This window comes from Python bivittatus, unplaced genomic scaffold (genome assembly GCF_059951505.1).
Source record: "Python bivittatus isolate LINGU-HERP-01145 unplaced genomic scaffold, Pbiv_v1 ctg000480_np1212, whole genome shotgun sequence".
Lineage (NCBI taxonomy): Eukaryota > Metazoa > Chordata > Lepidosauria > Squamata > Pythonidae > Python > Python bivittatus.
In genome coordinates this window covers 102494159-102508748 of record NW_028277075.1, presented here as the reverse complement: position 1 = coordinate 102508748, position 14590 = coordinate 102494159, and the positions used below count along the sequence as shown (strand labels likewise).

Below are 14590 nucleotides of genomic sequence, written 5' to 3'. Positions count from 1 at the left end.
ATAGGCTCCATTTTAACTACCTGAGAGTTCTTTTGTCCTGATTCCTAACTTCCATAGTGCCTTTCCCTTGACCCCACTTACTGTGTTAGCATCAATAAAAAGCAAAAGGACTCCTGGCCTGAGAAATTCCAATAAACAGGGAATTGTGACCACCCAACATCTCAGGTGGATGTTGGATTAAAGGTACTATTTATTAATATTGGATACCTTCTAAATCCCAGAGCCATAAATCAAGTGAGAAACATTAGATTGGGCAACTGAAATGACCTTATATGCCCTTATTAGCTATTGGGTCTGTAAGCTTCCCAAGCAGGAAACACATGGTGAAAAGTGGTGGGGAAGGAAGCAGGATTATAGGCTCAGTAGTATGCCAGATGCAAGCTATAATCCTGGTAATCTAGAGATATGCCTCAGAGGTTTGCTACTAATGCTAAAGTTCAGTCAGCTCTTTTTATGCTGGTTGTACTTTTTTAATGTTTGTGCCCAATTTAATCATGCATCGCAAGCAATAATAACTTGATTTTGTTAACCAAGGCAACCAAAGACACAGGAATATAAATAATTCACATCTTCCACTTTACCTGAATTCCTTTGAGAGAAGAGGCACCCATATAAAGAAATACACCGTAAAGTACTGGCATGGGAATAAACTGTAAAGAGTACAAGGAAAATGTATATTGTCTCAGTAAATTGGTAGTGACAGCAGGCATGAAAAAAGAATAACCTGGCAATTAGTGTATTTATACTGTGCTTTTCTACCAAGATCTCACAGAAGTGCAGACAGAAGGTGATATTGCCTAATTTTATAAGGGAATATTTTCATTACTGTAACATCAGCCAGCAGGGTTCATATGCTGAGCTATGCTTTATTGGGTTTTGGCTTAACCTAATGTGTGAACCCAGAAATTGTGAATTACAATTGATGGCTTTAGCTTGTTCAACAAATCACAGTTAAAATACTATGTGAGCTCAACCACTGGAATTGGGAGAAAGAAAGAAAGAAAGAAAGAAAGAAAGAAAGAAAGAAAGAAAGAAAGAAAGAAAGAAAGAAAGAAAGAAAGAAAGAAAGAAAGAGAGAAAGAAAGAAAAAGTTTTTCAAACTCTTTGACCTTCACCCTGCTTCAAATTCAGCTTTGTTCACAGAAGGGAAAAGTTTCTCTTGAAATTCTGTGATGGCCAGCAGGGTCTTTCGACTCAAATAGAATGGATTTTTAAAAATGAGCTGGTCAGCTGTTAGAAGAGAAAAAAAGCCTACCTTAACAAGTCTTTGAATTTGGCCATATCTTTTTGTTAATTTATTAAATGAAATGTCAATTTATTATATCAGTATTGGAATGCTAGAAGATTCTATATGGCATAGGGAACTTGAGTTAACCATTGCTGGAATTATTCAAGTGGAGTGTTATCAAATGGAGTATTATCATATAAAGATACAAATATCTTTCTAATCAAACACTGAGTCTATGAAGCCCAGTGCTATTTATCTGGATGAACAGTAGTTCTCCGGGATCTCATCCAGCTATCTTTCTAATAATTTGCAACTTAAAATCCTTTGTTTAAAATGGAAGTACCCAGCATTTGAAACCATGGTCTTCCGGATGCAAAACATATGCTTTATTGTGAAATGGACAAAAAAGTGCATAACAGAAAAAGAATTTGTTTGTTACGAAATAAGAAACCACATGTTCAAAACTGAAATCAGATGTACTTAAAGTACAATTCACTTTTAATTCAGTTTTACAAAGTGTATACTTACTTTAAGCACTCTGGTTAAAAAAACTGAGCAGCCCATAAGGATAAATATCATGAGCCCAGTGACCCGTTGCTCGCGGATACCAAGAAATTTTGGCTGCTCTCCTGGAGCTGAACATTCTGATTCCAACTTTAAACTGTTCACGTGAGAGATGGACAGAACAGTGGCAGCCACAAACCAAGGCAGGCCCATGAGCGAACACACACCAAGCATGAGGGCCACCATCAGCAAGTCCAGGTGATAGCCACAGCCTTTCTGTTAAAATAGAGGTGACAATGGACAACATTAGAAGGATAAGAGGCAACATCTACTTAGATAGGATATGAACCAACAGTTAATAAATGTGTATATGCCAGTAAGTCAAAAGTACATGAAGCTGTACTGAAGATTCCCGTTTTTTTTCTTATGGTATATCAACTTTCCTCAATCTAGTATCCTCTGTGCTAGTTGGGATTATAAGAGCTGTAGTCCAATACATCTGGAGGGTATCAGCTGGGAAAGATTCATAGCCAAGAACAGATGTATCTTCAGTTCATTCTACAAATTCTTTATCCATGTGAGAAACCAAAGCCTGCTGCTTGATAGCTTGTACTATTTATTTCAAGGGTGTTATTTTATTCCAATTTCTCCTAATCTAATAACCTTAGATTAAAATATTCAACACTCTAGATCACTAGTCAAGTTAGGTTATTGCTGACAGAAATTATAACCCAAATGATCCAGAAGACATTAATTTTGATGAGGTTGTTTTAATTCCTGCAGGATCACTGTTATTTATTTCTTCATATTCTGGCATACAATCTAACTCAAAACAAAGTAAATGCAGTAAAAATATCAGAGTACACTAAGGGTGTTGGTATCAGTTTCAAAATACATCTTCATACCTGACCTATAGAACGGTTGCATACCGTAAATGGTCAACCAGACGATGTTTATGGAATAGCATCCATTCTGGAGTAGGTTTCTCTACCCATGCTGACAAAAAGCCACTGTTCTTGCCATGCATAAATACCTTTTGCATCAAGAAATATATCCTCCCCTCTACCAACAAATATAGATACCTGTATTTAAATGCTTTCAAGTAGATAATTTGTATTTAAAAATATGCTGAAAGTCTGGAATTGTAAAGAAAAAGATTAAAATAACTTTGGTGGGGTTACTCCCTTACCTTCAGTTTATGTTCTTTTCTGTTGATAATAACAGCTGTAATCTGTTGGTCCATAAATATCAGAATGGTACAAAGAAGAGCTGGAATAAGAGCAGCTAGCACTGTCCACCAAGGATTGGGACCCAAGGGTGAGACAAACCAACCACGGTCATCCCTGGTAGGCTGAAGGAATTCAAGCACACTTCAGACCGTTGAGATTTATTAAATCAAAACATCACAGGACATTTACACAGTTATAGGATAGCAAACATTCTCTCTTCAATTGTAAAAAAGAACAAAATACATGTAATAAAGCCAAAATGTTTTACATTAGGTTCAGACTAATAGCAGAGGTACTACTTCAGAATTCCCTCAACTCCCTGCAGATTTCAAATGTGCACAAAGAAGTCCTTAAAATATAAAAGAGTAAGTGAACATATTAAAAAAACCTATATAGGCAAGGAAACTCTTACTAAACTTAGTTAAGCAAATCAAACCAATCTGAACTTCATTTACCCTTCGAGTTTATTCTTAAATCCCTCCATTAAAAATGTATTATGCAAACCTTATATTCATGATATTTCAACCCAATTCAGAAAGGCATCGCTATAATATGCATTGGTTGTAATAAATGCCACATTTTTGTGAGGTCTAGCCTGACTGGGTAAGGCATTACCTTAAAAGCATTTGGAACCTGAAGCTTTGGTGATGGGATCCCAAGGACATAGTCAACCACAACCATAGACAGGATGGTGAGAAAGACGGCAAAGTCACTTATCACAGACCGTACCTGAAAATATTAAGCCAATCATCACTGAGAATACAAAGACTTTCCACAGATGAGCAGGCAGAAAAACAGATACCAGTAGGGTTGTGCAGCGTTCAACAATCTTTCAGAATAAGTGCTTCAAACCTCATGTGAGACCAGCACCTCTTTGTTGTTCATTAAAGCAGGGTTCCAACTTTGGCAACTTTAAGACGGGTGGCCTTCAACTCCCAGAATTCCCCAGCCAGCCATGGGAGTTGAATTCCCCACCCAGCCTCCCATGAATTCTGGGAGCTGAAGTCCACCCGTCTTAAAGTTGCCAAGGTTGAGGAACCCTTTATTAAAGGCTTCTTTGAGAGCCTAAAAAATATGCAGCTGCTTTGGCAATTATTCAACACAGCCAAGCTTTTTTTTCACTTTATCTGTCTGGAGGGCAGCAGTTTGGGAAGGCTGGTTGAAGACCCTTTGAAATACTTGAAGATCAAATTGTGAGAAAGGGGCAAAGCAGCCAATTTGGTATAATGCTAGCCACACACAAAGCATTCTACAACTCTACAAGCCATAAAAAAGTGAGCACTGAACCACAGGATGCAGAAGCATTTCAGTTTTGGCTTCCGGTGCAAACGTGCCTAAAGCTGCCTTGTTGATCTGGGTTGTATTAAGAGATGTTATCCCTAAGGAGGACCTCACACTACATGTAAAATTCCTGCTTCTGATTTATTTATTTTGCTGAAATTTAATTCCTGTCCCATCTGGAACAAGAAGAAAGGTTAAACATACTTTCTCTCCTCTCTATTGCCATTCTCAGATATTAACACCACAGTGGTATTAAACTTCTTTAAAATGCTGCCACGCACTGTGGAACCAAAGTGATACTAATAACAACTTAATTATGGATAGCCCTATAGACTAACTTGCATCTTGTGCTTGCAATATTTTTTCATGTTTTGTTTAAAAAATAATTAAATTACCTTGGTTGGGAAATATCGACTAGTCTTGAACTGTTTCAGTGTAGATGACAGTATGACTGTAGAAAAGAATAAGATGACTGACCAGAAGAGGACATCTGGCACATAAGGACCATGATCTCGACAGGCTTGTCCTACAAACATCCCTTTCCAGTTCTTACATTCCTAGCAGAGAAAGTAAAGGTACTCTTTGTGTTTGGCAATTAATGGCGTGTTATAAAGAAACCAAAGACTGGACTTTACACTCCATGATCACTAATACTCTAACTTTCACTGTCATGATCTAAATCCTGATACTGGAGGCCATTAGAGACATTAATTTTTTTTAAAGCCCTACCCAGCAGTTACATTGTACATTTAAATATTTTACATGCTTGAAAAAATGTCCATATTACATACAGAAACTAATCCAGGAGTCTAGAACTGGCTCCAGGCTTGTACTGATAGTGCAATTGGTAGCATACTAAATTCTGCTGCTAAAGAAGTTAGAAAAACTATGATGACTTTTTATCCTGCTGTCTGGAAATACTGGAAGAAGATTAAAATGTACATAATCTCCCTTGGCATACACAGTATATCCTACATACAGATGCTGTTCTTAAGTCAAATAAAGGGTTCACCCTTTTTCACCACCACCCATCCATACTTATAACAACAAATGGTTATGGTCACAAACACACATAGATTAAATAGCATCATTTTTACTGGCTGATCCTGACTTGCAAGTGCCGAAGGGGGCTGTTTTTCACCCTTCACAGTACTGAGCCCAGAAGGAAAGGCGACTGCAATGCCAGCAGGGCAAAAGCTAAATGAGGTTGTGTGTCCTCTTCAACTTGTTGGCTCAGAAACACTTTCCCCATCATTCTGAACCTTCATTGGACCAGTTTGGGCACTTGCTTCCTGGAACCCTAAAGCTGAGTTTAGCAGCCAGGAAGGAGAGGCTTAATTGTATCCTTCCTTATTAGCTCTCCCATGGTTTCTCCCTTCCTTGGCCCTTATATTCTGGCTTAATTAAAGCACACGCAAAACTAGTCAAGATGTTAAATCAGCTTCAGACAGTAATTTCAAAACTTACTGATTTGACATGAAGCTGTAATGGATTAACTGTGGTTTAATGTAACTGGCTGGGGGGCAGTGAGGAACAAAGGGAGGTTATTTGTTCTCAGCAGCGGGACAATGCCAATAACAAGGCAGGAATTGGGCATCCCTGCCAGATTGCTATCATACTTCATATACGAGGGAAGTTTTTGGAAGGGTCTGAGGCAAATATTCTAGTCTGGCACTTCCTCTCATTTTGTTAGCAATAGTTTTTTTACTTTTTTTTTTTTGGTAGCAATGTTTTTGTTTGATTTAACATGTTGCTAATGCAGGACTTAGAAGAAATCATCTAAGTTTTAACAACCAACTTAAGGCAGGAAAAGCTGGATAAAGTGCACAGTTAAAAATCTTAAAACCATTTTCTCTGGATCAGTGTCACGTAACTGGTTTGTAGAGCACAACTCAAGATCTTCTGTGATGGAAAAAGTAAGATTACAGAAATTTAAATAATTCCTTATATTTCTATATTAGAGAAAGGATTTTCCTTTGCCACAAGGGGGCAATAGACTCCACACAAATGCATCATGCTAAAGCTAAGAAAAGATTAATAATAAGGAGAGGTCTTTATAATAAAACTTGACATAGACCAACTAAATATTTGGGTGTGCATCCAAAAAGGCACACATTCCACATGCTTTCCCAAGCTTTTCATGGCGCTTTTCCTCTCTCTATATATGCAGAAACACTTTGTACAAACATACACAGAATCTTCTTTAAAACGTATTTCCATATCAAAGCCTGCAAGCACATAGTGTGCTCAGTTGCTCATTGTAAATGTTTTAAAAGACCATTTAAATGAGATCTGTCAGCAATCTGCACTCTGGTCCATATGGTTACACTCTTTCCTATGGCTGAACTGACAGATTAATGGGAAGTTGCCTAGACTACATTTCCCCCTCTTTAACAGGGAAGGGAGTGGAGGCGAGAGCATTTCAAAAGCAGGGTTTTTGCACAACCAAGCTGGGTTCATGGATGTGGATGGGTTAGGCTCCTTGCCATAAGTTCTAAAGTATCTTAAGGAGTGGTCTATTCAGGAAAATTCTGGTTTCCTCCAAGGGTTCATCTCTACAAAACTGAATCAGGGTTAGTACTTATCTTAACACATCATAAACCTGGCCTTTACTATTGTCTGCCTTACGGTTGCCCCTCTCTGCCCTCTCCTCCTTCTGCATAGCTAACAAGAAGACTGTTTCACTTTCCCAATTACTAGTTTGTCATGAACCAGGAGTAATGGTTTAAAATAAGTTCTAGATTATTAAACAAGTAAATAAGATCTAGATTATATGGCAAACTATATTCCCATATAATACAACCGACCCTGGGGATGGCTGGCACCTTGATGATGTCCCTGAGTTTATTAACACCTAACTAACATCAGCCTCTTGGAAGAATCATATAGAAAGTTTGTTTTGTAGCATATTTTAATTAATTAATTAATATTTATCTATTTTAATTAATGTTTATTCTGTTTTTACTGTAAACCGCCCAGAGTCACTCTGCAGTGAGATGGGCAGTGACAAATTTGAAAAATAAATAAATAAATAAATACATACATACATACATACATACATACATACCCAGGGAACAGTTAAAATGATACTACATCTGATTGATTAAAGATAGCAAAGAAAACAGAAAAGAAGGAAATGTGTGAGCCTGAACCTTCATTCAGGTTCACAGAAACTCACAAATGTGATGCTATAGTATTACAGTATACACCAGCCAGCTGTTTAGGCCAGCCTGCAGTTTTAAAAGCCAAAGCACTGAGAGCACCAGATTTGTTGGAAAAAAAAAATTTTAAGTTTTTTTTTAATTTGCTTGTTTCCTTTTGTTAAAATTTCTCCTACAAGCTTAGCATTTTTCAAACACCCCCCCCCCCAAAATTACATCTTTGGATCCAAGTTAAACATTTTAATTATATTCATCTAAAAATCTGGTTTGAGACTAATAATCCCAGGGCTGCATGTGTCCCCTTAAAATACCATTTTTTGTGTCATCCAGAGTTGCCTAATCCTTCCCCACCAAAAAACTCCAGGAAAAACAGCAACTCAGGCCATCCACACAGGTTGAAGACAAGGTCCTCCCATTGTTGCCCTCAATTTGTCCCCATCCCAGATATTCAGTGTGGCTCTTTGTCACCAAAAAGGCTTTCTGTAGTAATATAGCATGCCTCATAGAGTTTCATAAAACGCCATAAAGCACAAACATCCCTGTTGTATAGTCATGTAGTAGAGCAGGATAGCATCTTTAAATATTTGGGCACAATTTTTCAAGACTTTGGTAGACAATGAACTATTTGGATTATGTTTTGCATAATGCCCAGAAATCAGTTTCAGCCATGCAGTTTTTTTAACATTCTTATGATGCCTTATTGAGGACTCACATTATTCCTAGATAAAGCTCAGGCTGGTTCCCAGATGATGCACAAATCAGGTTGTATCACAATTCTGCACTACTGGAATCTGAACAACTGAAATATCTTAGAAATATTCCCAATATTTGGAAGTTCTGTGCTGAGAAGCTGGTGTGACCAGGCTGGTGATGTAGATATAATAACAACACCACCACCACACCAGGCGATGGGGATATGCTTCATTACTTGTCAAGATTACTCTTCTTTAGCATGATCTCCACTCACATTATAGACAAGTTTGTCACAAGACAGAAAGCGCCCCTCTATCAGAAGATGCTCTCAGGATCATTTATTAGCAAGGGGCTTTGATCATGTCAAGCTAGGATTAAATCAGAGGGCTATGCACATGGGAGGGCAATCAAACCAGCCTTGCCTTCCAAAACTTGTATTTTTAGGAAGCCAACTAGTTCGGAAGCTAGCAAGATCCTTAAATCAAATTTAGTGGAATCTAAGATTGATCATAGTTCAGTGTGTAACCCAGAAGTGTATTGAAAAGAACATTTAAGAAAATTCTGTACATAGCCTGTCTTTGTCCATGTGGAGTGATGTCACTGGTGCTAGACCTCCCTTCCTTTTATATTTTGCTTTTTCTAAGGATATTCACATGTATATTATAACTCCCTGCTCAGTAAAATTCTCAGTCCATTCAGATTAACGTCATCCTTACTGTTTATTGTCTAGCTGGAATGACACGCACTGACTTTTTTGGCTGACTTCTCTTCCTTTATTTATTACAAAAAAGAAACAGAAGAAATACTAAATAATAAGAAATACTGAAGCTAAATCCAAAAACAAAAATTAACCACAAAAGAAAAGCCAAGACGAAACCCAGAATGGGACCAAACCTGGGACCAACCTGGGACCAAAAGCACGGTGGAATGGAACAGCTTTAACTGTTTGCAGAATTGCAGCAAGGTGGGGGCTCCACAAATCCCTTGGGGGAGATTATTCCATAAGGTGGGGGCTATTCCAGAGCAGGATTCCTCAACCTCAGCAACTTTAAGATGGGTGGACTTCAGCTCCCAGAATTCCCCAGCCAGCAAAGCTGGGGAATTCTGGGAGCTGAAGTCCACCCATCTTAAAGTTGCTGAGGTTGAGGAACCCTGCTCCAGAGAAAGCAGTGTCAGTTTATCTTCTGCTTTCTTCCCCTAATGCTCGCTTTTGTTTTTATTCTTGTACTATCAGTTTTAGGTGGCTTTCTGGTCATCAACCATAATAAAGAAATTATTCGTTCACATTCAACATGCTGGTAAAAAAAACATTCATGCTGGTGACTTCCTTACTACTCTATTGTCTACTGAAAATGCCGTATGGATGATAAGGGATTTTTCTAAATGGAGTGAAATGTGGAACAAAGGGCAGACATCGAAAGGAACCCCCTTAGCTCAAAAAACAGATGGCGTTAGCTCTCTTCTGAGATCAGAAATCTGCTTTTTCAGGGAGACCCATAAAATATAGAAAGCCTCACTTCCCGGAGAACCCTATCATCTGCCTTCAAAACTGCTCGCTTATCTGGCACAAAGGAGTGGGCCTTCTCCATCCCTTCATAGTGAGCGCTTTTAAGGCACATCTCACTTTCCAGGCTCTTGTTAATTAATTTGATGTAAGTTTTAACTGATGTTTTGAGACATTTTTCTGCCTTTTACATTTTATTTTTAGCTAATCATCTTGAATATTCAGTTAAACAGCAAGGAGAGACATACATTGAATGAATGACGAAACTATCAATAAGTAGCTGCAGATTGGGGAGAACAGCCTCCCATCAGCTTCTGTACACTACCAAGATATATTCCATATGTACACCTTGAATGCATTCATGGTATGTTTCAGTGGTACACTTACAGTCACAGTAAGATTTGCCCAAGGTATAGCAGATGAGGAGATGTTTTGTGACTGCCAGTATTGTAAAGTAGTATTGCTTGGGTTATCTGGTTCCACACAGCTGCATCTGAAAAGCAAATCAGTGTTTGGTGTTATCTAACTATCTCAATCAGAAATGAATAATTTATTTCACCATAACTTTGTAAGTTGTCTGGGGCAATCACATGTAAATTAAAATTGGCAAAACAGCCCTTAATGACACCAGATGCAGCTTTCCCAACCCAGCAATGCTTCTGTATTGGCTCTCTCCCCCTCTTCTCTTAAATGCCAAATAAGGGGCTTGTTTTCACAGTGTATTCCAAAAGTGGCATGGCGATTCATCCTGTAAAAGTTCTCTACAAGATGCAATCCCTGCCTCACCCCATTTTCCAGTCACTGCTAGACTTTGAAGGAAGAGGATGAATCAACAAAACCTTTGTTTCCACTAGGTGCTCAAAAGAACAAAGTTTTATTCTGCTCAGAAATATACTTCACTACAGTGTCGACTGTAGGAGGACTGCGACATTGAAAGGGTTCTCTGCAAAACGGTACAGGATATATAACTCTGCCGTGAATCATTTTTGTAATAGTATAATCCTCATTCACATGTTTTAAAAAGTGTACAAATCCATATACCTTCTTCATTCACTAAGAGTTCTTTGCATTGTGATTATGCTGAGATCGTAACTCCATATCACTGAAATCCTTTATATCATTACAATAATTACATTATGATCATTCAATCAGAATTATTCTCAAGTAAAGAGAGCAAAGGAATAATAGGCGAAAAACATACTGTCCCTATGTCATTTTTATCGATGTCCCATGGTAAAATTAATCATTGTTAATCATTTACTCTGCTTCAGTAAGGCTTTTTTTATGTTACAGAAGACAGAGAAGCTTTGCAAGACCTATTTGCAGATTTATGAACCAGCTGATAAGGCTACAATTGTTCAAACATGAACTCCTAACAATAATGCAGAAATCCATGTCTTTCAGGTTTATCACCAAAAATAAATGTGTAGGTTGATTGCATAGCAGGACTAAACCAGTATTTTAAGTTGGCAGTACTGTTATCACGACAACTCCAAGGAATAGTGTCTCACTCAGAAGGCCTGCAAGAAGAACGACTGTGGGGACTCCTTCTCAATCAGTTTTTAACTTGACTTTATCTTGGCTTTTGTTTCATTTCTTGAAAAAAATCTGGGAAAGGCATTACGAGTGCATATATGCCTATGAACTCCCAATTACTCCAAAGCATGCTTGGAATCATAAGCATAATGCATGTATCAGTTGTTGGTGACTTTGTAAGTTAATACTGTCACATTTATCAACCACAAAAAAGCTCAGAGATTGAAAATATATTCTAGCCCTTGACTGATGATTGAATGACCACTGAAATTTCATATGCTTATACTTTCGGTTAGTAGCCATCATATTTACTGGTTTATTAAATGAACTCACTTACATGTATTTGGTTACCAATCTGTTTCTGAGCTCAGTTCAAAGTCTTGGTGATGACTCATAAAGCTCTTTATGGCTTGGGATATTACTAACTTCAGGACCACCTAGTCTGAATAGAGTTTGCCCATCCTGTGCAGGGAAAGGATGCTTCTGACTCATCACTCCTATAATGTGAAATGTTCTTGACTGATATTTTGAATGAAATGCCTGAAACTAAAGAACACTTCAACGCAATTAGACAGAACAAGCCTCAAAGTAATATAATGCACCGTATTTCACTCTGTCACATCTTCCTCAACATAGCTGTAAGACTTGTATCAATTATTAAGTATATTTTACTATAGTGCACAAATCAAACAATCTGTGCTTGTTTATATAAACCAGTTTGAAATCACTAGCTGGCTTCAAACATCATATTAAGACTGATATACCCAATATAGTACCACGAGTCACCAGTGTGCCTAAAACACCTCCCTTGGTGTCCACCAGATTCCTTCCCTTGACTTTTTACATTAAAAAAAATGTAATAAAAGGTAACTTGGTCTGGAGAAAAGGAAACCTTTATTTCCAGGAACACCTTTATTTCCCAGAATAATGCTCACTGCAACTCAGAACTTTGTTGAAAATTAGTCCAACTGGGCAGAAAATGGAAATAATAACCAGGGGCAATAGTATAAGGTGAAACAGGGGTTAGAATATCAGTGTCCGCCGGGGAAAGCAAATGATGATATGTGTTCAATGTTATTACGCAAGTGCCATGACTTAAGCACCTGTGTCAGATGGTGAGATTTCAGTATGTAACGGCATCATTTGCATAAAGGTGTGCATGTCATCACTCTGGCAAATAGGTGTTATTTGTAAAATAACATCCAGTTTGTGAATAGACAATTCTCAGTAGATACTTTGCAGGAGTGCCACATGTTCTCAATGTTTCAAGCATGCCCACCAGCCCTAGAACTTGGATGTTCCTCTGCTAAGCCATAATTTGTTTTAGATAAAACAGACCCATTAATCCATATAGCCCTATGTTGTATCTTCTGGCTTTCAGCAGATTATCTCAAGTAGAGAAACCTTTTCCCCAGAATATTAATCTTTATTATATTTGTTTTAATACCAACCAGGGATTGAACCTGAGCATAAAAGGCTTATGTTCTGTTACTAAGCTTGGTGGAGGTGATAATTTCACAATTGTCATCTGGGGATATGTGGCAAAACTAAATCAAAGGGATAGAGATTAACCAGAAAAAGAAGCATTATAGAATAAGGGTCTGGACTGGAAAACAAAAAAAAGCTCATACAATGGGGTAATTCTGTTTGCAACTTCATGTACCATTAAAGCTTTTTTTTCATGTTTCAGGAACAAAACAGATTATTTTTTTTTTTGCCATTTAATTTGGAATGATAAGCCACTGCACAGTTGAAAATAAAAATAATTTGTCCCCCGCTATGGGAAACAAATAGTACTGCAAAAGAGATTTGGACCAGTTTTATCAAAACTTGTGGACATGCAAGAACACTCCACCTTGTCACACTGCAAAATACTTTTCCTGCTTCCCAGCTGCTGTTAAAGCCTCATGTTAAGATGAATTATGAAGGTAAATGAAAGAACTACAGAAGACGCCATATAGGTGTGTATGTGTTAAAAAGAGCAACTTAACTTAAAGCCTCCAAAGCAACTATGGATCTAAAGAGGAAGAAAATTATTCTGCACATTGTTCCAAAAAAAGAAGAGCTGAATGCTTCTCAGAAAGCAACAATATTAAGCAGACAATGACCTTTTCTATCCCAAATCTTGACATATAATATAAATGTATATATAAATGTGCATGCACATACACAAGTCTTCAGTTCTAGAAAGTATTTTTATTCCATGGGCAGTTGTGACTAGGAATAGGGCCAAACGATTAAGATAGGTTGATGTATGGTACCCACCTGTTGAGGTTTTCCAAATACACTGTTCCGTCTGCCACCCACCTGTTCCTTCCTCTCCCAACAACAAAATTAATTCACTCTTGGATGACCACCACACATATGAAAAACTGAAAAGAGACCCCACCAGCAATTATAAGAAAAAGGTGATAGACTGCTTGAAATAATTGGAACAAGAGGGCGTTGTCAATAGGGCAACCTACCACCATCTATATCCTGGAGAAGCCGTCCCCTGCCTCTACGGACTCCCTAAGATCCACAAAGAAGGAGCACCCCTCAGACCCATTATCAGCAGCATTAATTCAGCAACATATAATATTGCTAAACACCTTGCCACCATATTAGCACCTCTGGTTGGACACACTGACCACCACATTCATAACTCTGAAGTGTGCTTCCAAAATAAGAGTCCTAAAACTGAATACAGATGAAACCATGGTATCCTTTGATGTCACCTCACTCTTCAGCATCCCCACCACCAATGCCCTAACAACGGTTAGGGAGAGACTAGAAGATGACAGCACACTCGATAGGAGAAGCAATCTCAACCCGGATCAGATCTGCCGCCTCCTGGACCTGTGTCTCAACACCACTTACTTTACTTACAGAGGGGATTTCTACAGACAGAAACACGGCTGTGCCATGGGTTCCCCCATATCACCCACTGTTGCCAACCTATACATGGAAGAAGTGGAGAAGAAAGCTCTCAGCTCATTCCAGGGAATAACACCAACCCACTGGTTCAGGTATGTGGATGACACCTGGGTTAAAATCAGAGTCCAGGAGGTACAGGCTTTCACAGACCATATAAACACTATAGACCCAAACATTAAGTTCACCAGGGAGGACACCAAGGACAACAGGTTGGCATTTCTAGACTGTGAGGTTTCAACTGGGACCTGTGGTAAGTTAGAAATAGGGATTTACAGGAAACCCCCACACACAGACCAATACCTGCAGTTTGACTCCCACCATCCACTGCAGCACAAACTAGGAGTCATCGGGACATTACACCACAGGGCAGAAACCATCCCTACCACCATAGATGCAAAAAAGAAAGAAAACAGATACAAGAGGACAGCCCTTAAGGCCTGTGGGTATCCAAATTGGGCCTTATTAAATCTACTTCTAGATTCAACAACAAAAAAAGCAGACAGAGCTGAGAACCAGAGTCAAAGGAAGAATCTTGTCA

At 38.4% G+C, this 14590-nt stretch overlaps 1 protein-coding gene across 1 annotated transcript in view; it reads right to left on the bottom strand.

Annotated features, from left to right (window-relative positions):
* Positions 1 to 14590, bottom strand: part of SLC4A10 (solute carrier family 4 member 10) — a 190614-nt gene that overhangs the window by 21900 nt on the left and 154124 nt on the right. The window contains exons 16-21 of the mRNA XM_088146648.1: positions 9988 to 10093; positions 4638 to 4799; positions 3577 to 3690; positions 2922 to 3083; positions 1757 to 2008; positions 582 to 650 (exon numbers count right to left, since the gene is read on the bottom strand). Coding sequence (XP_088002774.1) covers positions 582 to 650; positions 1757 to 2008; positions 2922 to 3083; positions 3577 to 3690; positions 4638 to 4799; positions 9988 to 10093 — 865 coding nt within the window. The remainder of the gene's footprint in view (positions 1 to 581; positions 651 to 1756; positions 2009 to 2921; positions 3084 to 3576; positions 3691 to 4637; positions 4800 to 9987; positions 10094 to 14590) is intronic.